This window comes from Erinaceus europaeus, chromosome X (assembly GCF_950295315.1).
Source record: "Erinaceus europaeus chromosome X, mEriEur2.1, whole genome shotgun sequence".
Taxonomy (NCBI): Eukaryota; Metazoa; Chordata; class Mammalia; order Eulipotyphla; family Erinaceidae; genus Erinaceus; species Erinaceus europaeus.
In genome coordinates this window covers 77,403,794-77,426,567 of record NC_080185.1, presented here as the reverse complement: position 1 = coordinate 77,426,567, position 22,774 = coordinate 77,403,794, and the positions used below count along the sequence as shown (strand labels likewise).

General features: G+C 39.0%; 2 protein-coding genes, 1 long non-coding RNA gene and 1 other non-coding gene across 6 annotated transcripts in view; 2 read left to right on the top strand and 2 right to left on the bottom strand.

Annotated features, from left to right (window-relative positions):
• Positions 1–10,596, top strand: part of IGBP1 (immunoglobulin binding protein 1) — a 34,892-nt gene extending 24,296 nt beyond the window's left edge. Inside the window, exon 6 of one of the 2 annotated variants that reach the window (XM_007530756.3) lies at positions 10,304–10,596. In XM_007530756.3, the coding sequence (XP_007530818.1) occupies positions 10,304–10,449 (146 nt within the window). In that variant the 3' untranslated portion in view covers positions 10,450–10,596. Of the gene's footprint in view, positions 1–1,369; positions 2,989–10,303 lie in introns of those variants that run through there. The other variant, XM_060182849.1, reaches the window with a different exon arrangement.
• P2RY4 (pyrimidinergic receptor P2Y4) overlaps positions 1–22,774 on the bottom strand; it is a 575,290-nt gene that overhangs the window by 328,467 nt on the left and 224,049 nt on the right. The window lies entirely within an intron of this gene.
• LOC132535782 (uncharacterized) lies at positions 3,233–6,317 on the top strand. Its single transcript, XR_009547489.1, has 2 exons — positions 3,233–5,757; positions 6,032–6,317. It is a non-coding gene; the product is annotated as an uncharacterized LOC132535782 (long non-coding RNA).
• Positions 5,097–5,203, bottom strand: LOC132536004 (U6 spliceosomal RNA). The gene has a single exon (XR_009547705.1). It is a non-coding gene; the product is annotated as a U6 spliceosomal RNA (small nuclear RNA).

Below are 22,774 nucleotides of genomic sequence, written 5' to 3'. Positions count from 1 at the left end.
ACTTTACGAAACAAAATCAAAGATTCAGAAATGTCTACAAGGCAGATTTGATACAAAGAAAACTACAACGCAAAAAAAAGACATATCACAGTTAAACTGCTAACGTACAAAGAAAAAAAAAGAATATGAAATAATGATGTGAATTGTTACTTATATCCCATTAAATATAGTGGGAGCTGGAGACAGTGAAGTCAATATCTTTACAGTGCTGGTGGGGCACTGTATGTCCGGAATTCTATATCCATAAAAAGCCAAAATGGGTAGTCGGGCGGTAGCACAGCAGGTTAAGCACAAGTGGTACAAAGCGCAAGGACCATAAGGATCCCAGTTCGAACCCCCAGCTCCCCATCTGCAGGGGAATCGCTTCACAGGCAGTGAAGCAGGTCTGCAGGTGTCTCTCTTTCTCTCCCCTTTTGTCTTCCCCTCCTCCCTTTGTCTCTGTTCTATCCAACAACAACAACATCAGTAACAACAATAATAAAACAAGGGCAACAAAAGGGAATAAATAAATAAACATTAAAAAAAATAAGCTGTGGTCCAGGAGGTGGCACAGTGGCTAAGGCACTAGTCTCTCAAGCATGAGGTTCTGAGTTCAATCCCTGGCAGTACATGTCTGGTTCTTTCTCTCTCTCCCCTATCTTTCTTATATATAAATAAATAAAATCTTTAAAAAAAAAATAAGCTGAGAGTCGGGCAGTAGCACAACGGGTTAAGCGCAGGTGGTGCAAAGTGCAAGGACCAGTGTAAGGATCCCGGTTGGAGCCCCCAGTTCCCCACCTGCAGGGGACTCGCCTCACAGGTGGTGAAGCAGGTCTACAGGTGTCTCTCTTTCTCTCCCCCTCTTTGTCTTCCCCTCCTCTCTCCATTTCTCTGTCCTATCCAACAACAATGACATCAACAACAACAGTAATAACTACAACAACAAGGGCAACAAAAGGGAATAAATAAATATTAAAAGATATTAGACATTTCCAACATTTATCACATTGTGGTGAAGCAGGTCTGTAGGTGTCTGTCTTTCTCGCCCCCTCTCTGTTTTCCCCTCCTCTCTCCATTTCTCTCTGTTCTATCCAGCAACAACAACAGCAATAATAATAACAACAAAGATAAACAAGAGCAACAAACGTGAAAAAAAATAGCCTCCAGGAGCAGTGGATTCGGAGTGCAGGCACTGAGCCCCACCAATAACCCTGGAGGCAAAAAATAATAATAATAATTAAAAAAAGAGAAACACCCAGCTGTTAGGGTGGGGAGAGAGAAAGAGACTCTCCTACATTGTTAGTGGGAGTGTAAATCAGCCAATCCCTATGGAAAACAGTCTGGAGATTCTTCAGAACTCTAGAAACGAGCCTACCTTATGACCTTGCAGTCCCTTTCCTAGGAATTTACCCAGGGAAAACAAAAACACCTATCTGAAAAGACCTGTGCACGCCAATGTTCATAAAAGCAGTTTGTAATAGCCCAAACTTGGAAGCAACCCAGATGCCAGGAGGACAGATGAATGGATAAGAAAGCGGTGGTATACAGTGGAGTATTATGCAGCTCTGAAAAATGTGAGTTATATCCTTTGCCATAGCATGGTCAGAATTTGAAGGCATCATGTTGAGTGAGACAAACCAGACAGTCCAATACCAAATGACCTCATTTACAAGTGGAACTTAAGAATAAAAGATAGTAAGGGAGTACATAAGATGAAACTTGGATGGAGTGTGGTGTCTTGCACCAAAGCTAAGGACTCTGGGGAAGGAGGGGAAGGGACATTGGGGTGCAGTGCTAGAGGTGTGTCTCTCTTTCTGTCTCCCCCTTCCCTCTTGATTTCTGGCTGTCTCTAACCAATAAATAAAGATGATTTTTAAAAGAAATTAAAACAATGGTAAATATGTACACACCCATGTAAGAATGACAAAAAACACTGGAAGTACTAAGTGCTGACAGGAATATGAAGCAACAGTGATTCTCATTTGCTGTTGGTGAAAATGACTGCCACTTGGAATATAGTTTGTTGGTTTCTGACAGAATAGTAAGCATACTCTTTACAGGCTAGCAAGTGAGTTGAAAATTTAGGTCTACCTGAACACCGAGGTTATAACAACTTTATTCAAACTTGTCAAAATATGAAAGCAAACAAGAGCCCCAATACCACATGAGAGTGCCTTAGCACCAGAAGAAGGCCTGGTGCTATGGTATCTGTCTCAAATTCTCTCTCTATCTTAATTAAAAGAAGTCCATGGGGGCCAGGCAGTGGCACACATGTTTAAGTGCACACATTCCAGTATGTGAGGACCAAGTTTTCCCCATCTGCAGGGGGAAAACTTCACAAGTGGTGAAGTAGTGTTGCAGGTGTCTGTCTTTTTTCTCTCTCTAACTCCCCCTTCTCAATTTCTTTCTGTCTCCATCCAATAATAAATATATATATATATGTTCCTGGAGTGGTCAGACCTCATGTGCACAAGGCCCTACATCATAAAAACAAGCAAAAGAGAAAGTGTTTCATACTGAAAGGCAACAATTTATCAGAAAGACTGAGTACAAAATGCTTGTGCCCACTAAATTACAAAAGTAAATAACCAAATAAATAAATAAATGGAGAAACAGACAAGCCTACCATCATAGTTGGAAATTTTAATACTTCTCTTTCATAATTGATAAAATAAATGGAGAAGAAATTAGTAGGGAGAGGCTGGGTGGTGGCATGACTGATTGAGTGCATGTGTTAAAATGTGCAAGGACCAGGGTTCAAAACCCCGGTCCCTAAATGCAAGGGGAAAGCTTCATGAATGGTGAAGCTGTGCTGCAGGTATCTCTCCATCTGTCTTTCTTGTCTCTCTATCTCCTCTTCCTCTCAATTTCTGGCTGCCTCTATCCAATAAGTAAATAAAGATAATAAAAGTTTAAAAAGAAATTAGTAGGGACATAGGAGATTTGACCAATACTAGCAGCCACTTAACCTATTTGACATTTGTGTAATATTTTATCCAGTAATTATAAAATAAACCTTTTTTTTTCCTGGGCAATGTTTGTTTCATTTAGGGCCAAATGCTGACTCTTTTTTTAAAAATATTTATTTTATTTATTTACTCCCTTTTGTTGCCCTTGTTGTTTTATTGTTGTAGTTATTGTTGATGTCATTGTTGGATAGGACAGAGAGAAATGGAGAAAGAAGGGGAAGACAGAGAGGAGGAGAGAAAGATAGACACCTGCAGACCTGCTTCACCGCTTGTGAAGCGACTCCCCTGCAGGTGGGGAGCCGGGGTTCGAACCGGGATCCTTATGCCGGTCCTTGTGCTTTGCGCCACCTGCGCTTAACCCGCTGCACTACAGTCCGACTCCCTAAAATAAACCTTTTTCAAGTGCACATGTCACAGTCATCAAAAGTTTATTCTAGACCATCAGAATAGTCTCAACAGAATGAAATGAAATCTCAGTAAATTTTTACATACGGATGTTCTCTCACCATAATGGTAATAAATTAACAATAACAATGTAACTCAAAATCTCCAAATATTTTTGACTCAAACAACACACTTAGTAACTATTTGGTCAAAGAAGTAAAAAAAAAAAATTAGAAAATATCTTTAACTGAATGATAATAAAAATATAACATCAAAATTTGTGAAATATAACTAGAACAATGCTGAGAGATCAACGTTTAACTGTTGGTACTTACATTAAAAAAAGAAGAACAGTTACTTAAGTTACTGCCTCAAGAAGTTGAGGGAAACAAGAACAAAGTTAGTAGAAGAACCAACAAAGATAGAGAGTATAGGTGTGCTGGGTGGTGGTAGCAGTGCACAAAAGATGAGCATATGTGCATTTCTCAGATGTGGAAATTTAATTCCAACGTACATCTAAAGGAAATGAGACCCTATGTTCACAAAAAAAGTTTGTACAAGAATGTTCATAGTGACATTATTATACTTAGCAACAAAGTGAAACTAAGAATGATTCTCTTTAAGTACAAATAAAGTTTTACCTAAAACTTGTTTTTATTGGTTAAATCATTCTCTAATGTTCACCATAAGTGGGGGATCATGGATAGAATTGGACTTGAGGGGGGCATTTTAATAATAAGTAAATAGGGTTTTTTGCCACTGTTTGAGTTTATTAGTATGTTATATATCTATGAGCAAATATCAGAAATATATATATCTGTTTCATGCCCTCATAACATTTTAAAAATCACAGAATTATTTATCTTGGGAAATAAATTTTTCTCTCTGAAAACAAAACTACTAATATTTTAATTTCATATGAAGCTAATAGGTTCATATATGATGTCTCTCTTGGAACTGTGTCTTTAACCACTCTATTTTCACTGTTTTACAACAAATTATTTGAATAGATTTAATTTCTGTAATTTAAAACTTTTAGAGGGTGAGTTTTTTTTTATCTCACTGATCTAGTATTATTACAAATTATTTTTATTATGACTTATTTTAGCAGAAGTTTGATGTTTTGGACAGTTAAATAAAGAAAACCAAAAATTTAATATACTTAATAAGTTAAAGTGGCTAATCAAAACCTATACCTGCATATTAGGAAATAAAAACATTGTTAGACTAGATTTAACTTATGTAATTTAAAAATCTTTAAAGGGTAATTCTAGCTTAACTCATTGATCTAGTACTACTACAATTTCTTACATACATGTAAATTCTTTTGAACAAGAGTCTAATCATCCTGACAGTTAAATAAAGGAAAAATATAAAAATACAATTCATAAATTAAGTTAAAGTTTTTTGTGTCCAGAACACCCTTTAGCTTAGGAAGTAAAAACATAACTATAAAAATTGTAATTAATGTACTACACTGCCAATCCCCTTCTCCTTAGTATTGTTTTATAGCTAATTGATAAATGTTTTGTGTCATCATTTGTGTATTGATTGCCTTGATGTGTTCAGATATGAAAACTCAGCTCTTCTGCATTTCTGTAATTTTCTGCATTATGTTATACCTCAATAAAAGCCCCTTTGAAGGAAGCTTTAGTGCAGTGGTCTCTAACCCTCTTTGCTGCCTTTCTGTCACTATCTTTAAAAATGTGGCACACTTTATGAATTTGCCAGTCATCATTATAAAGGTTTTTTGTCACTATCTTTAAAAATGTGGCACATTTTATGAATTTGCGAGTCATCCTTATAAAGGAGCCATGCTAATCTTCTCTGTATCATTCCAATTTTAGTATATGTGCTGCCAAAACAAGCACTAAAATTAGGTGAATTTGTGGTATATGAAATATATCTCAGTGAAGCTATAAAATAAATGAAAAGAAAATTATCTATATAAAAAACTCATACAAACTTAAAGAGTAGGGGGTGGAAGAGAAATCAATCCTGAAAGGCATAACAGCAAATCTGAGATATACTGTTTAAATATGAACTTGAGGACATTAAGAGAATGTATGAGACATAGAATAACAATATCGGGCAAAAATTTTAAAACTAAGAAATGTAGTAACAACTTGGACCCAGGCAGAGGGCTGGAGTATTGTGCAGAAAACTGACACATTTTACAAATGTACCAACAACTGTATTTACTGTTTACTGTAAACCATTAATCCCCTCAATTAAAAAAGGGGGGTAGAAAGGACAACTGTGCAGTGATAGATGAAAACCAAACTTTGGTGGTGATTACTGCTCAATGTATACAAATGTCAAATTAAAATATTATATATTTAAAAAGATGTATTATAGACTCAGAAATGAAGAGAGACTGGAAGAAAATAAGAATGAGTTAACACAACAGAAACACCTTCCTTAGGTAAAGAGGGAAATTTTTTTTTAATATTTATTCCCTTTTGTTACCCTTGTTTTATTGTTGTAGTTATTATTGTTGTCGTAGTTGTTGGATAGGACAGAGAGAAATGGAGAGAGGTGGGGAAGACAGAGAGGGGGAGAGAAAGATAGACACCTGCAGACCTGCTTCACCGCTTGTGAAGCGACTCCCCTGCAGGTGGGGAGTCAGGGCTCAAACCAGGATCCTCATGCCGGTCCTTGTGCTTTGCGCCACCTGCGCTTAACCTGCTGTGCTACAGCCCGACTCCCGAAATTTTTTAAAATCGAAAACAAAGATAAAACAGGATTTGAGGAAATGTAACAAATACTGAATACAATAAAACCTGGTGTATGGATAAAAGGATTATCTGAAAAGAAAAACTAAAGCAAGGGAGGAGAATAAATGCTGAAAACTGATACTAAGAACACTTTCCTGGAACCAAAAGCATTGATTTGAGAAAGCACACCATGTATCTGAGAATTTTAACCCAGAATGAACACTGAGATGCATTCTAATAAAATTACTAAACTTCAGGGGGGAAAAAAGAAAGAAAAAGAAAATGCCTTGGGCATTTAAGCAAAGGAGAAGGTGATTTTTAAACAAGAGAAAATTGGATCACCCCCAGCCTTTTTGATGCCAATATTTAATGTCAAAAAAATGGAGAAACAGATATTTAATATATTCAAAGGGGGTAATAGGAGCCAAGGACAGTCTATCTGATAAACTGACTTTTAGAAGGTACAGACATTTACTAACATGAGAACTTGGGGAGTATTCTCTCCATGATCCAAGAAATTTGCTGGAGAATGAGTTGCATTAAATACATTGTTACTTTTAGAAATAAGACTGCAAGTTTGCAAAGGGGAAGTATAGAGTATGTAGCATCTATCTTCTCAGTTCTCAGGTAACACAACTATGGTACAACTACTTTTAAAAAGGGTAATAATGAAACCATATGAAAAAAATGAACAATATTCAGCAATTATATTGATGGACAATACCAGTGTTATTCCAGGGCTGTGTGTAATAGAATATAATATTAATAAACAATTAAGAGATGCTCTGTCAACCTGTGTTGACAGATAATTCTGTCAACCTATGTTTGAGAGATAAGACTGATAATGTAGAAAAATACAGAGTAATTCAAAAGAATTTAAATTAGAAGTGAAAACAGCAAGACTGGATGATGGTGCACCTGGTTGAGGGTACATGTTACAATGAACAAGGACCCAGGCTCGAGCCTGGTCCCCACCTGCAAAGGGAAAGTTTTGCAAGTGGTGAAGCAGTGCTGCAGATGTTTCTATTTTTCTCTCCCTATCTCCCCGATCCTCTTGAGTTCTGACTGTCTCTATCCAATAAATAAAGATAATAAAATTTTAAAAAATGAAAACAGCCTGAACCTGAACTGAGAGTAAATTTATAAAGGCACACACATGTGTGTGCTATTTTTGTTTGTTTTCTTGCTTTTGGTTTTTTGTTCTGTTCACTGCAAAGATATAGAAACAATCTCTAGTTCAGTGGCAGTAAGCAGAGCTAGTAACCCAGGTTGTGATCGTGAAATATCATTCCCTTTAATACAAATCAATTGTTGGGGTGTAGTTCAGTGGTAGAGCACCCATGTCACAGGTTTGAGACTCTGGGTTTGATCCCTGGGAGAAAAAGAAAGAATAAATTTATTACTGTTAGAAAAATCACTGACTTCAAGCCTGGGGTAGAAAATGACACAAGATAGGGAAGTGTAGGGAGGCTAGGTAGTAGCGCAACGGGTTAAGTGCACATGGCACAAAGTGCAAGGACCGGCATAAGGATCCTGGTTCGAGCCCCTGGCTCCCCACCTGCAGGGGGGTTGCTTCATAAGTGGTGAAGCAGGTCTGCAGGTGTCTATCTTTCTCTCCCCCTCCCTGTCTTCCCCTCTTCCTTCTCTCTGTCCTATCCAATGAAAACAAGGATAAACAATAAAGGCAACAAAAGGGGAAAAATAAATAGTCTCCAGGACCAGTGGATTCATAGTGCAGGCACTGAACCCCAGCAATAACCCTGGAGGCAAAAAAAAAAAAAAGAAGAAGAAGGAGGAGGAGAAGAAGAAGAAGATGATGATGAAGAAGATGATGAAGAAGGAGAAGAAGATAGGGAATTGTTAAGATCATATCAAAAGGAACTCAGAAGCCAATTTGAAGATGTTCCATTGATCAAAGTTAAGACAAATTGGCCTCAAAATAGATAACCACCAGTAGCAATGAGCACACCCAGCACCCAAATCTTGACTTGTAATGTTGTTCTCCTGTAAAATAACTTAGTGAGCCTGAGAGAAATGGTTGATTCTATGGCTGTAGACAAGAATGTAAGAATGTGCAAAAGTCACCTGAGAAATAAAGAAATTAAAATTAATAGATAATAATGAAATTAAAGCATTAAGATATTTTAGTGGGGGAGTCAACTAAAAGAATTCTCACTGGCCCAAACTGCAAGAATTTGAGTTATACATCAACAGTATTAGATTATAACACAAAAAATAAATGAGTCTATAGTGATACAAATAAATGGTTAAATAATAGAGGTAAAGAGATACAACTTCCTCTACAAAAAAAAAATTCAGGTGATCTTCAGGGTGTCTAGATAGTAATAGATGAGGGAAAACCTCTCTGTAAAATTATTCTAATCAGTAAAAGTTAAAGAGCTCTTCTTTTTTCTTAAGACCCCTGAAAACGGATCTGGGAATTGAGTATCAACAATGGCTAACACCACAACACTTAAGGCACACATTATATGCCACCTGATAAAGGACCACAGCACCCCCTGTATTCATGCTGAAAGGGATCATCCCTGAGTCAGATCAGACTTCTGTCCAATTCCAGATTGTGCTAGACTGCATCATGACTGCAATCAGCAGTATCTGGAATTTAAGAAACTCAAGCAGTCAGATGCTCCAGTTTCTTCAGTAACTCAAGGAATGGAAGGAGAACCTGAAGATTAGGTTACAGATAGAAAAAATCAGATACAAGAACCCACATATGGCTTGATTCCATTCATATGAAATGTTTAGAATAGACAAATCTGTTCAAGGTATATGTGATTGTCAGGAGCTAGAAAAAGGAAAAGAATGTGAAGTAACTACAAATGAACTTGAGATTGTGTTAGGTTGATACAATTCTTTCTAATTGGATTTAGTTCTGCTAAATCACTGAAAGTAGTTGAATGTAGAATGAGTGTGCAGATGGACAGCTGTGGGGTCTATGGATCCACTTAGGAAATAAAATTATATACAAAAATCTCTAATATGTAATTCCTACAAAACCAGTATAGCTGTTACATTTGTGGGTAGAAAGGGGTTGTGATTTGGAAGATGTTCATGGAGAGTCATTGGGAACGGTTACAGAAGATCAATTTTTCAACCTTAGTGGAGTCTGTAAAGGTATAGCCTCCACTAGGGTTGAGAAATTATTAATGCCTATAAAAACTTTATATGCATACATGGTGTATATGTGTTTTCTGATACTTTATTTTCCAACAACAGTCTAAAGAAAACACGAGACTACTAAGATGTTAGAGAAGATCAGAGCCCCACAGATTTTATTCTTTATCATAGTAATGAAAATGTGTCTTATGAAGAAACTCAGGGTAGCCAGGGAAAGCTACTTTTCCTCACAAAGAAAAAAACTAATGCAGATAGCATAATTGTTAAGCAAATAGACTCTCATGCCTGAGACTCCAGAGTCCCAGGTTCTAAGCCCCCACACCACCATAAATAAGCCAAAGCTAATCAGTGCTCTGCTAATAATAATAGTAAAGTATAGGGGGGAAAACTAATGCAGAAGACATGTAGCACTTGGTTTAGTTTTTTTTATTCTTTTTTTTTAGTTAGATGATGTTCATCCCACTGTGTAAAACAACACTTTCTTTTTAAAAATATGATCATTTTATGTGTTCTTATTATTAGTGATTTAATAATGGTTTACAAAACAGGTTACAGCAGTGTAGTTTCACAGACACCCACCACCAAAGTTCTGTGCCCCACCATAGTTCTTACAAATCCTGAGAGACAAAAATAGCATCCTTTTCTAGTAGTTCCACCTGCCTCATGATTTCCAATTTGTCTTCATGCAAAATATAATAAAGGAAAATGGATAGAAGAGGAAAAGTTACCTGTAGTCTAACCTCTCTGGCATTTCATAAATCATACTTTCTTCCACTAGTTTATGGTTTGTTGGGATTTTATTGGTTGGTGTTTTTGTTTAGTCTATTTTAGCTAGAACTCTTTCTGAAGAGCAGCTTTTCTCATATGATCTTATGAAAGCCACTCAGATCATCCTTTCTATTTTAACATGCCATTCCATCTCTTAAGTAATGTAAGTATTCTCCCCACTTCCTCTGGACCCAGAATCAGCAGCTAAAAAGCTAGTTCTGTTCCTTGCTCTCATTTTATGTAGTGCTATACATACACACACACACACACACACACACACACACACACACACACACACACACACACACACACACACACACACGTGTTCTCATTTTTCCACCTTGGCAGAATTCAAAAGAGCAGCTCAACAACAGGAAGATCAGGAACAAAATCAGGAAGAGGATGATGACCAAACACCCCACCGAGATCGGGAGTGGGATGACTGGAAGGACACCCATCCTAAAGGCTATGGCAACCGGCAGAACATGGGTTAGTTTTCTCACAAGGTGGAATTAGAGGAATGTGTCTCTACCTGCCAAGGAAAGCTATGCAGTCTTACCCTCCTCGACTCCTGCTTTAGTAGTATAGAATGGAATCAAAGATCCTTAATCTTGCTTTGCATTCAATAAAGTGTCAGATAATTAAGTGTCTAATTGTACTCTAGATAATGAGCCAAAATTGTGTTTTGGCACTATTGTCCTCATAGTGTGTCACAGTATCTTAAATGGAAAGAAAAGAACACTGGGAAATATTTCTGTATAATCAATGAATGTCTGAATTATCTTCAAAAATAATAATAATAATAATAATAAAACATAAACCTGTACCAAAATATGGATGCCTGCTGCTTTTGGGTGAAGGGAAGACAATCAGCCATGGGTCTCAGGGCTTCTGGGAAGATTCTGGTCAAAAATCTTTTGATTTGGATGGTGACTTTTTCAGCATCAGAGCAATTCAGTCAAGCTGAAGCCTTCTCCATTCCGCCCTACCACTAGAAAATCCAGCACTGTGCTTACAAAGGGTTAGCACAAAAACCAAGACTTTCCCTGCCACACAGCACTATTTTCAAGAATAAGTATTGTCAGTAAATGAGCCATAACAATCCTGTTTACCTAGTCTTCCTTGCTTTGGTCAGAAGTGAGGACAATATATAAGGTACTATCAAAGGCATCCTGTATTAGTGATTTAATAATGATCGACAAGATTGTGGGATAAGAGGGGTATAATTCCATGCAATTCCTAACATCAGAGCTCTGTATCCAATCCCCTCCATCAGAAAGTTCCCTATTTATTCCTCTGGGAGTACAGACCAAAGATCTTTATGGGGTGCAGAAGGTGGGAGGTCTGACTTCTGTAATTGCTACTCTGCTAGACATGGGTGTTTACAGGTCGATTTATACTCTCAGCCTGTTTCTTTTTTTTTTTTTTCCTCCAGGGTTATTGCTGGGCTCCGTGCCCACACCATGAATCCACCGCTCCTGGAGTCCATTTCCCCCCTTTTTTGTTGCCCTTGTTGTTGTAGCCTCGTTGTGGTCATTATTATTACCATTGTTAATGTTGTTCGTTGTTGGACAGGACAGAGAAAAATGGAAAGAGGAGGGGGAGAGAAAGATAGACACCTGCAGACCTGCTTCACCATCGGTGAAGCGACTCCCCTGCAGGTGGGGAGCTGGAGGCTCGAACCGGGATCCTTAAGCCGGTCCTTGCACTTTGCGCCACGTGTGCTTAACCCACTGCGCCACCACCCGATCCCCCCACCCCCCAACCTGTTTCTATCTTTTCCTAGTGGGGTAGGGCTCTGGAGAAGTGAGGTTACAGAACACATTGTCTGCTTGCAAAACAACTCTCCCAACACCTGTACTTCATTTCCTCACAAATTGCTCTTACCCTACCTGTCACAGTTCACTCTGTTCTGTAACAAGGAGATGTGGGCTCAAGTCCCAGCTCTATTGTTATCTTACCTTCGTAGATACAAAGATCATCTGTCCTGATTTATTTCACAGGCAGAGAGGGCAACAAATGAAAATACATGAAATCATATGAACAGTCTTACAACATGGCACAATAGTAAGCATCAGGAATAATAGGTCATTAGTAAGCTATAGGGACAAAGGAGGGGGTGTACTTTTTTGTTTTTATTAGTAATGTAACAGTTTTACAAAATTACCAGATTTCAGGAGTATTTTTATACCCATGCACGATACATTCAAGTCACCACACATACCCACCAAAGTTCCTTGCTTCCCCAGCTTGTCCCCATAACCATCTTAGTTCTTGTGTGATTATTTTTTTGTTAATGCAGTGTTTCAAAACTGTCTTTACCTCTACCTTTCTGACACTTTCTCAGTCTACCTTCTATAATCCCTACCAGCTAGATGCCTCATGAAATGCTTTTCATTCTGTATAAAGATAACTGCCAAAAAGAATTATACATAAAATGGAAATTAAGAACTAGTTTTACATACCTTTCTGCCAGGCCACCTTTTGATAAATAATGTGAAAAGATGCTGAACAGTATTTTAGATTTCAGTTTCTTGCCTCAATAAACAGTCTCCCAAGGAGAATGAAATTCAGCAATGGCTTTGACCAGACTATTACAATGTGGTATGAGGAATAAAATTGAGCTTCCATATATTGAGCACCTGCTATATGCTAGGAGCTTACATTCTTTTTCTTTTTTTAAGTCTTATTATTTGTTTATTACTGGATAGAGACAGATAAATTGAGAGGAGAGGGGTAGGTAGAGAAGGAAAGAGACAGAGACACCTGCAGCCCTACTTCACCACTTATGAAGCTTCCCTCCTGCAGATGGGGACCCGGGGCTTGAATCTTGGTCCTTGAACACTATAATGTGTGCACTTAACCAGGTGTACCACCACCTGGCCCCTGTTAATGTTTTTCTAACCCAACAAAAGCCTGAGAACACACTGTAATCACCTAAATTTGTGAATGAGGAAATTGCTAGGACTGGATTTTAAGGCAGACTATAAAGATTTTACCTTCTAGATGACTACACCCTTCTTTAAGAAGCACAAAGCATTGGGGATATATGAAAGTGGGCAATACATTCCAGTGACACAGTGCCTTGGTCAGAATCCCTGCCCTTTCACTGCCCAGGTATGAGCAACAGTTCTATTAGCTTTTCTGGTCACATCCTTTAGGGACACACCTGAGACCCACTCACTAAAGGAACCTTCCCTACCCCTGACACACACTCCAGAAAGTTCCTCTTCCTAGAGTCCCACATGTCTCAGCTGATACAGAAATAATGTACCTCCTAATGCCAAGCCTGCTTGTTCTCAAGTAAACTTGTTGAACTCTATTCTAGCTTTTCCTTCAGGGATTCCCACAGGTTTTCTAAGGCAGTCATAACCTTTCAGTCATCTATGCCTTTCCAGACAACTAAGATCAGACTCAGGCTATGGACACAGGAAGCTTGCAGAGTTCCTTGGCCATAAAGCAATAATAATTTCTCATTCAGACTTCCTTTCATCCTATCACTGAAGAGAACACATTTTTAAAATGTATATTCAGTGTAAAGGTGTTTTTTTTTAATTTTTTATTTATAAAAAGGAAACATTGACTAAACCGTCAGATAAGAGGGCTACAACTCCACACAGTTCCCACTACCAGAACTCTGTATCCCATCGCCTCCCCTGATAGCTTTCCTATTCTTTAACCCTCTGGGAATATGGACCCAAGGGCATTGTGGGATGCAGAAGGTGTAAGGTCTGGCTTCTGTAATTGTTTCCCCGCTGAACATGGGTGTTGACAGGTCGATCCATACTTCACTCCTGTCTCTTACCCTTTGGGGAAGGGCTCTGGGGAAGCAGAGCTCCAGGACACATTGGTGGGGTTGTCTGTCCAGGGAAGTCTGGTCGGCATCATGCCCTAATTTATGGATACATGTGAACATATGCTCTATCTTATGGGACCTTGTCTATATCTAGGTTTTGGGACTTTGTTAGGAAGTGAGCCTCCTGGAATGGAATTAGAGAATACTATAAAAGAAAAGGTCTTACCCAAGTAATGAGGCTGAAGGGTTGACATTATATGCCTGATGTCTCTGGACACAGTCTGAAGTGAAGCATTTGAGGTGGTACTCGTTGCGTTGATTAGGTTGGGATAGGTGTATGCAATATTTGGTATGAATTGAGAGAAGCATGCAGGAAATTGAGCCCCACCAGGACTAGGGGAAATATAGGCTCTATAGAGGAAGCAAGCGGGAGGTTCCTGCTATCTTAGGGTTTAAGAAAGCAATAGTTGGGAGTCGGGCTGTAGCGCAGCGGGTTAAGCGCAGGTGGCGCAAAGCACAAGGACCGGCATAAGGATCCCGGTTCGAACCCTGGCTCCCCACCTGCAGGGGAGTCGCTTCACAAGCGGTGAAGCAGGTCTGCAGGTGTCTGTCTGTCTCTCCCCCCTCTGTCTTCCCCTCCTCTCTCTATTTCTCTCTGTCCTATCCAACAACGACAACAACAATAATAACTACAATAAAAAACAACAAGGGCAACAAAAGGGAATAAATAAATAAAATTTAAAAATTAAAAAAAAAGAAAGCAATAGTTTTTGCTATAATCACATTATTTGGCAATTGGGTCAACTCTGAAATATCCCTTTGTTAGAATTTGCTGATCATATACAACATCACCATAGTTTATGTCCTTTGACATTATTTGTATATAGCTGTGCCACTGGTTGCTTCTGTTCTCCCTGGTCTAAGCTTTTAAGAGGGTCAACATATCAATGACTCAGCCTATGTATTAAAAAGACTCAGTCTGTCCTTTAAAAAGTTCAAGACATTCAATCAATTTTCCCCTCTCATATTAATTAGTGATTTCACTACTACAAATTAATAGGAGTGTACATAAACATCATTCCCGCCACCAAAAGTCTGTCCTATCCCATTGCCCCCTCCCGCCCCCACCACTCCATGAAACTGAACATCCACCCTCACGCTCCACCCAGGGTTTTTACTTTGGTGCCCTACTCTGTAAAGGTGCTTTTTTTTTTTTTTTTAAGAAAAGGTTTTATTTATTTATTAATGAGGAAGATAGGAGAAGAGAGAAAGAACCAGACATCACTCTGGCACATGTGCTGCTGGGGATCAAACTCAGGACCTCATACTTGAGAGGCCAAAGCTTTATCACAACAATTTTCTTTTGCTTCTTATTTTATTAGTGATTTAATATTTATTTACAAAATTATTCTATAGGGTGCTGGGTGGTGGTGCACCTGGTTTAGTGTACTTATTCCAATGCATAAGTACCTGGGTTTGAGCCCCTGTTCCCCACCTGCATGGGGAAAGCTTTGTGAGTTGTGAAGCAAAGCTGCAGGTATCTTTCTGTCTCTCCCTCTCTCTAACCCCCTTCCCTCTCAGTTTCTGGCTATCTCTATTCAATAAATAAAGGTAATTTAAAAAATAAATTAAAAATTAAAAATTATGAGATAACGGGGGTATAATTCCACACCTTTCCCACCACCAGAGTTCTGTGTCCCCATTCCCTCTATTGGAAACTGCAGAAGTTCTCCCAAGGTTACCAATATGGTTGATTATTATTTATATAACTATATATTTGCCCTATTTTCCCCTAAAGTCCTGCCTTCTCTTTCTGTGTCACACCTACACCAATTGCTACTCCTGAATTTCCTTCCTTTTCCCCCTCTTCTCTCGCTGGGTACCAATGGAATTGAAGTTCAGAGCCCTCTGGTCATCTTCTCCCAACATTTCTTTCCCTCTGAGGGTATGGACTAAAATTATTTTTCAGGTGCAGAAGGTGGGAGTTCTGACTTCTGTAACTGCTTCTCCACTGGACAAGGACATTGACAAGTCGATCCATATGACAGCAATCTTCTGATAACAGTCTGGAAATCAGAGATCAGCAGGGTGCAGTATAACGTCTAGGAGACAAGGGCCTGAACTAGGGATCTCAATGCCCTGGTTTGCCCCCAGACCATCCTAGTTTTAGCACTGAAAGTTCTACACATCCAGAAAATCCTTAGTCCCTAGAAAACAGAGATGGTTCATGACTCTTCCTGAACAAAGACATGAGATGATACTGCCAGGAGATCTTGAAAGTCCTTTCCTCCATTCTAACTCTTTCCTCCGCAAGACTCCTCAAGTCACCACGTCTGGATCTACTTTGACTCTATTCTAGGCCCACTGATCTCTAGATATATAGGTTTGTAAGGAAAGTATCTTTACCTAGCAAAGTCCAGCCTTCTCTCCTCCCCTTACAAACTGAAATTCCTAATTAAACTAAACTAGTCCCCATGCCAAAACAAAACTCCAGACTTTTGTTCCTTCTGGGCTGCAACAGAAATGACGATGACACTTACTTCTCTGCCAGTTGGAGCCCATTGTAAATGCCACCTTCACACAGCCAAATAACAGTTCTGTTAAGCAGTCCCAGGATGTCAGACTTTGCTGAAGATGATTTTCAAACATTACCACCAAATCCTCACAGCAAATAAGATCTCTCCTTTTTTTAATTTGTATTATCTTTATTTATTTGATAAAGACAGAAATTGAGAGGAAAGGGGAAGATAGAGAGACAAATAGACTCCTGTAGCACTGCTTCACTACGCGCAAAGCTTTACTCTTGCAGATGGGAACTGGGGGCTCGAACCTGGGTCCCTGTGCACTGTAACATGTGCGTTCAGTCAGGTGTGCCACCACCTGGTCCCAGATCTCTCACTTTTTCTAGATAGAGAAGCCAACACTGTGAGAGGGACCATCCAAGGGGACAGACACAGTTACTAGTTTTTATCCTGTTTTCTCTGAGGACCCCCAATCCCTGTAATAGTGATGCATGGTTTCTTGTTTTGGTTTGGTTTTTTGTTTGTTTGTTTTCATTTTTCTACCTTTCATCGACCCTCAGATCTATCTTTTTCTCACACACACACTTCTCACCTTAGAATACTAGACTTAAAGTGAGACTGTTACAAACATTTGGTGCATGAAGGAACTATGTACCTTCTATGGCACCTAGCCTAGTGCCTGGCATTAAACAGAGCCTTCACAGGTTTTTCTGTTGAACTGAAAATACAATACCTAAACAAATAAGGGTGTATTGGAAGAGGGAAGACCAGGGGAAAAAATAAAACCTCAATCATTCCAAACTTTCTGGAAAGAAGTCATTCTGAAGATATGGTGAAACTTGGGGAGTAGGGTGCCCATGATTGAACCCAGGGTCTCATACATGTGGGGCTTGTGTTCTGCCCATTAATAACATCCCTGACCCATTAAGGTGAACCTTTGAATCCAAGAAAATGAATCCTGTGGTTTCTTCTTGCTCAGAATTATTCTTATTTCTCCTCTTGTGTCTTCCTTCTCTTCTTGCTTTGTTTCCTGTTGCTCTTTCAATGTCTTAGCTTCTGATTTGACCAACTGAAGTCTTTCCTGAACTGCTAGTTTGTACCTAGCCCATTTCTTACCATCCTTTGTACCTTTGTACCTTTGTACAAAGCCCTTTGTACAAAGTCCTTTGTACCTAGCCCATTTCTTACCATCACTGCAGCTTGCCTTCTTCCTTGAAGTCTTTCCTGATCTCCCCATGGCAGGAGGATGCTTCTCTCTTTTTGCACAACCTCCAGTCCTCCCATAAGAGTGTCTGTGATTTTCTTTCCTTCACACACAAGACTGTATCTTTCATACATTTCATTTTCATACATTGTCATACATTTATCCACTGATGGACACTTAGGTTTGTACCTCTTGGCTATTGTAAATAATGAGACTATGAGTATGTGATTCAAATAAGCCTTAAATGTTTGTAAATTAATTTGGCAGACCTCGGGTCCTCCTTGTTCACCTTTTCCTGGGTACTGCTTATTTGGAGACTGCTAAGTTTTTGCTTGTTATTTGGTTTGATTGTAATTGGGAAGCTATAAGTGCTAGCTGGTCAGTGAAGTGTGTATTCTATATCAGCCAGTCCCTGAGATGAATATTAGGGAGACAGAAATGGGAATGCTCTGCCCTTGCATCTGGTGCTCGAGTTCTTTTTATATTGCTTCCATTTACCCACCTGAAAGTGAAAGGGGGTAGAGCCTTGATCTGTAAGTAGTTAGAGCTCTTGATATTGTGGAACTTTTCTATCATGAAACACCAAATTTCTCCACATCTTTGCTACACACACACACACACACACACACACACACACACACACACACACACACACACACACCCCTCCCAGAATAACAATACCTGCCTCATTTCCTGTTCTACCTCCTCCTCTAGAAAATCTGAGTATTTACTCTGTTTGTGACCAAGTAGCCTCAAGAAACAGTTTGAGAACTCCCAGGAAGCCAGGGAGGGAAAGAAAGAGAGAGAGTAGAAAAAATGTGGCCAATCATATCTAGGGTACACTGGGGAATGGAAGCATATTCCCTCAAAAGACAAAAAGAGTTCTTTAAGCTTGGGTATAAACAATTGCGTTAGTCTGCCACATCAGAGAGGTGGGAAAAGACAGGAGAGACAGTTTTGCTGATCTCTGTGGGAAAAAATTATTTCCTTATAAGACACTTAATATAATTCTATAGTTTATTTTCATAGAAACTCTTTGGACTATATTCAAAAGATTTTGGAGCACCTTCTGTATCAAAGGGCCAGTGCTGAGCATACTGGCCTTTTTCCTTAGGACACATACTACAAGTTCATAGACATTTCTGTAATTTTTTTTCTCTGTTTGCTTAATGTCTGTCTCCTTCACTAGAAGGTAGCATTACAGAAAGAACTAAATCCACAGCTTTGGAACCTGGGGAAAATCTTTTTTATTTTAAATTGCTAACATTTTTTGTTTGTTTTTCAGGTAACCTTAATTTAAAAACTTGTGTTTTCCAAGCTGTCTCTAAGACTTTGTTAGAACTGTCATGGTTATTGTTGAGAGAGTGGGAACACAGAGCTTTGGTAATAGGTGTGGTATGGAACCCACACCCTGTAATCTAACAATCTGTAAGATACTACTAATCACAAATAAAAAAATACCTTGAGATAAAAAAACCTGTGTTTCAGACATACAATTTTTTACTACCTCAAAATATGCTACTCTGCTCACACCCTACCAGATCACCAATATTTTTCCACCAAAGTATACAAGAGCCCCTCTCTCATTTTAAAAGCACCCCTCCCCTCTATAAACCCCCCCAAAATCTTTTGTTTACCTCAGTTCTAATGTCAAATTCCATAGTCTTCATTGGGTTTTGTTTATGTACTTGATCCAGTTTCCCCCATGAGTAAAATAATTTTATGTCTAATTGTGAGTCCCTTCAATATTTCTTGTAGGTATGATTTAGTGGTGATAAATTCCTTTTATTTAATTATTTATTTATTTTTAAGAAGGTAAATTCACCATTTTTTTACATTTGCATTTCCTTTTTTAATTTATTTTTTAGTTAAGAAAGGATAAATTAACAAAACCATAGGGTAGGAGGGGTATAACTCCACACAATTCCCACCACCCAATCTCCATATCCCATCCCCTCCCCTGATAGCTTTCCCATTCTCTATCCCTCTGGGAGCATGGACCCAGGGTTGTTGTGGGTTGCAGAGGGTGGAAGGTCTGGCTTCTGTAGTTGCTTCCCTGCTGAACATGGACGTTGGCTGGTCAGTCCATACTCCCAGTCTGCCTCTCTCTTTCCCTAGTAAGGTGGGTCTCTGGAGAAGCAGAGCTCCAGGACACATTGGAAATTCACCATTTTTCATAGCTGGGTAGTATTCATTATGTATACATACCACAACTTACTCAACCACTCATCTGTTGTTGGACACCTGGGTTGCTTCCAGGTTTTGGCTATTACAAACTGTGCTGCTATGAACATAGGTATACACAAATATTTTTGTATGGATGTGCTTGGTTCCTTATTTATTAATGAGGAATATAGGAGGAAAGAGAGAAAGAACCAGATATCACTCTGGTACATGTGCTGCCAGGAATGGAACTCAGGACCTCCTGCTTGAGAATCCAACAGTTTATCCACTGCACCATCTCCCAGACCACAGTAGTGATGAATTCATTAAATTATTGCTTATCTGAAAAGTTCCTTCTGCCTCCTTAAATGCTGACTGATAACCTTTTTAGGATAAAATATTCTTGAGTAGAGGCCTTTCCCATTCAGAAGTTACAGTATATCTTATCAGTTCTCCCATGTTCATGGATTGGAAGAATTAACATCATCAAAATGACTATTCTACCCAGAGCCATACACAAATTTAATGCAGTTCCCATCAAGATCTCACCAATTTTTAAGAGAATAGAACAAAAGCTACACAAGTTTATCTGGAACCAGAAAATACCTAGAATCACCAAAACAATCTTGAGAAAAAATAACAGAAATGGAAGCATCATGGTACCAGATCTCAAACTATATTATAGAGTCATTGTAGTCAAAACTGCCTGGACCCAAATTCTTTATGGGGTGTAGCAGGTGGGAGGTCTGGCTTCTGTAATTGCTTCTCCACTGGACATGGGTGTTGGCAAGTCAATCCATACTCCCAGCCTGTTTCTATCTTTCCCTAGTGGAGTAGGGCTCTGTGGAGGAGGGGTTACAAGACTCATTGTTGGGGTTGTCTGTCCAGGGAGGTCAGGATGGCATCATGGTAGCATCTGCGACTTGGTGGCTGAAAGACAGTATGATATTAAGCAAAGACAAAAAGTGGCAATAGGGAAAATGAAACTATAGGGCCTGAATCTGGACATCTATCTACTTCTTTAATTTGGGGAAATTCTCAGCTAAAATTTCTTCAAATATGAGTGCTGCTCCCTTTTCTCTTTTCCTTCCTGCACCCATATGACAAAAATATTGTTTCTGTTGGTGCTGTTAATGCCCTTATATTGTCTTTGGTTGTTTCAGATATTTTTCTTTTGATACTTTTTTAAATTTCCTTATTGGGGAATTAATGTTTTACAGTCAATAATAAATACAGTAGTTTGTACATGCAAAGTATTTCACAGTTTTCCACATAACAATACAACCCCCAGTAGGTCCTCTATCATACTTTTCTGTACACTCCCCTGCCACCCCAGAGTCTTTTACTTTGGTGCAATATACCAACTTTAGTTCAAGTTCTACTTGTTTTCTCTTCAGATCTTATGTTTCAACTTCTGCCTAAGAATAAGATCATCCCATATTCATCCTTCTGTTTCTGATTTATTTCACTTAACATGATTTCTTCAAGTTCCATCCAAGATGGGCTGAAAATGGTGAAATCACTATTTTTAATAACTGAGTAGTATTCCATTGCCATTGTACCACAACTTGCCAACTGTTATTGGACACCTGGGTTACTTCCAGGTTTTGGCTATTACAAACTGTGCTGCTATGAACATAGGTATACACAAATCTTTTTGGATTGGTTGTGGAATGACTTCTACCTTATCTTCTTATCTTATTCTTATCTTATTCTTCAGTTATTCTTATTTTCTGTCTGTCTTCTTGCAAGTTTTCTCTTCTGCTGTTTGTTTATTTTTAGCTCTTTCACTGCACTCTTCATTCCTCTGATAACTATTATACATTCATCTATAAATCTCATTATTTCTCTGAATTTGTCCTGGTCCCCCCCATAATTCTTCTCAATTCAATTAGCATCTCTGGGACCATAGCTAGCTTTGGGGTTTTCAGCAGGAAGTTTATATAGCTGTGTTAAATTTGAGGTTTTCTTTTTCCTTTTTTTTCTTCCAGGGAAGCCATTTTCCCCATTTTTTGTTGTCCTTGTTGTTATTGTTATTGCTATTGCTGTTGTTGTTGGATAGGACAGAAAGAAATTGAGAGAGGAGGGGAAGACATAGGGGGAGAGAATGATAGACACCTGAGGACCTGCTTCACCACTTGTGAAGTGACCCACCTACAGGTGAGTAGCCGGGGGCTCAAACTGGGATCCTTATGCCCATCCTTGTGCTTTGTGCATGTACACTTAACCCACTGTGCTACTGCCCAGCCCCCAAATTTGGGGTTTTCTTCAAGCTGCTCTCTTGGTCCAGTATTGCATGTGAAGTGATTCTCTTTTTTTTTTAATATGTATGTATGTTATTCGTTAGTGATTTAATAGTTATTTACAACATTATAAGATAATAGGAGTATAATTAAATACCCCCCACCAAAGTTCTGTGCCCTCACAGCCCTACAATGGTAAAGTGATGTGATTCTCAGTGGAGGCACTGAAGCTATGTGTCAGGCCCCTAACTGGAACTGGATGGTGGCCACAAAGACAGAAATCCTAGCTGGAATTGGGCAAGTTGTACTGTTGCAGAATGAATGAGGCACAGAATGGTCCAAGGGTAGGCAGATCTATGTGAACTGAACCCAGGGCTGAAGAGAGTGGGCTGAACTGGGCACAGGCTGAACTGTGTGGGCTGAACCAGTCTTGAGCTGAACTACCCGGGAATAATCTTTTGCAAAGACTGGTGTGAACAAAGTAGATATTCAACAGGCATTAATTGAATTAAACAATTGACATTAACAAAGAATTTGCATAAACCTACTGTGCCAGGTCCTGTGCCAAGAACTTGGCATTCAAAATCCTCAGAGCAACCGTACTAAAGACTGTCATCATATCACCTTACAGATGGAGAAACCACCATGGAGATTCACCACAGATAACTAAACTGAGGTAAAGAGGTTCACCAACTTAAAGTGACAGGTCTGAAATCTGGACCCCAGATTTCCAGTTCTGATGTTTATGGCCCTAACCAATAGTGAATATTCCCAGTAGTGAAAACACAAACAGATCTAGAGTGAGGGAGCAATTTCCAGATGTGTCATGGGGAGAATTTGGTTGACCTGGGCCTGAAGCCCAGGTCTGCTCTCTTCAATGTGTTACCCACT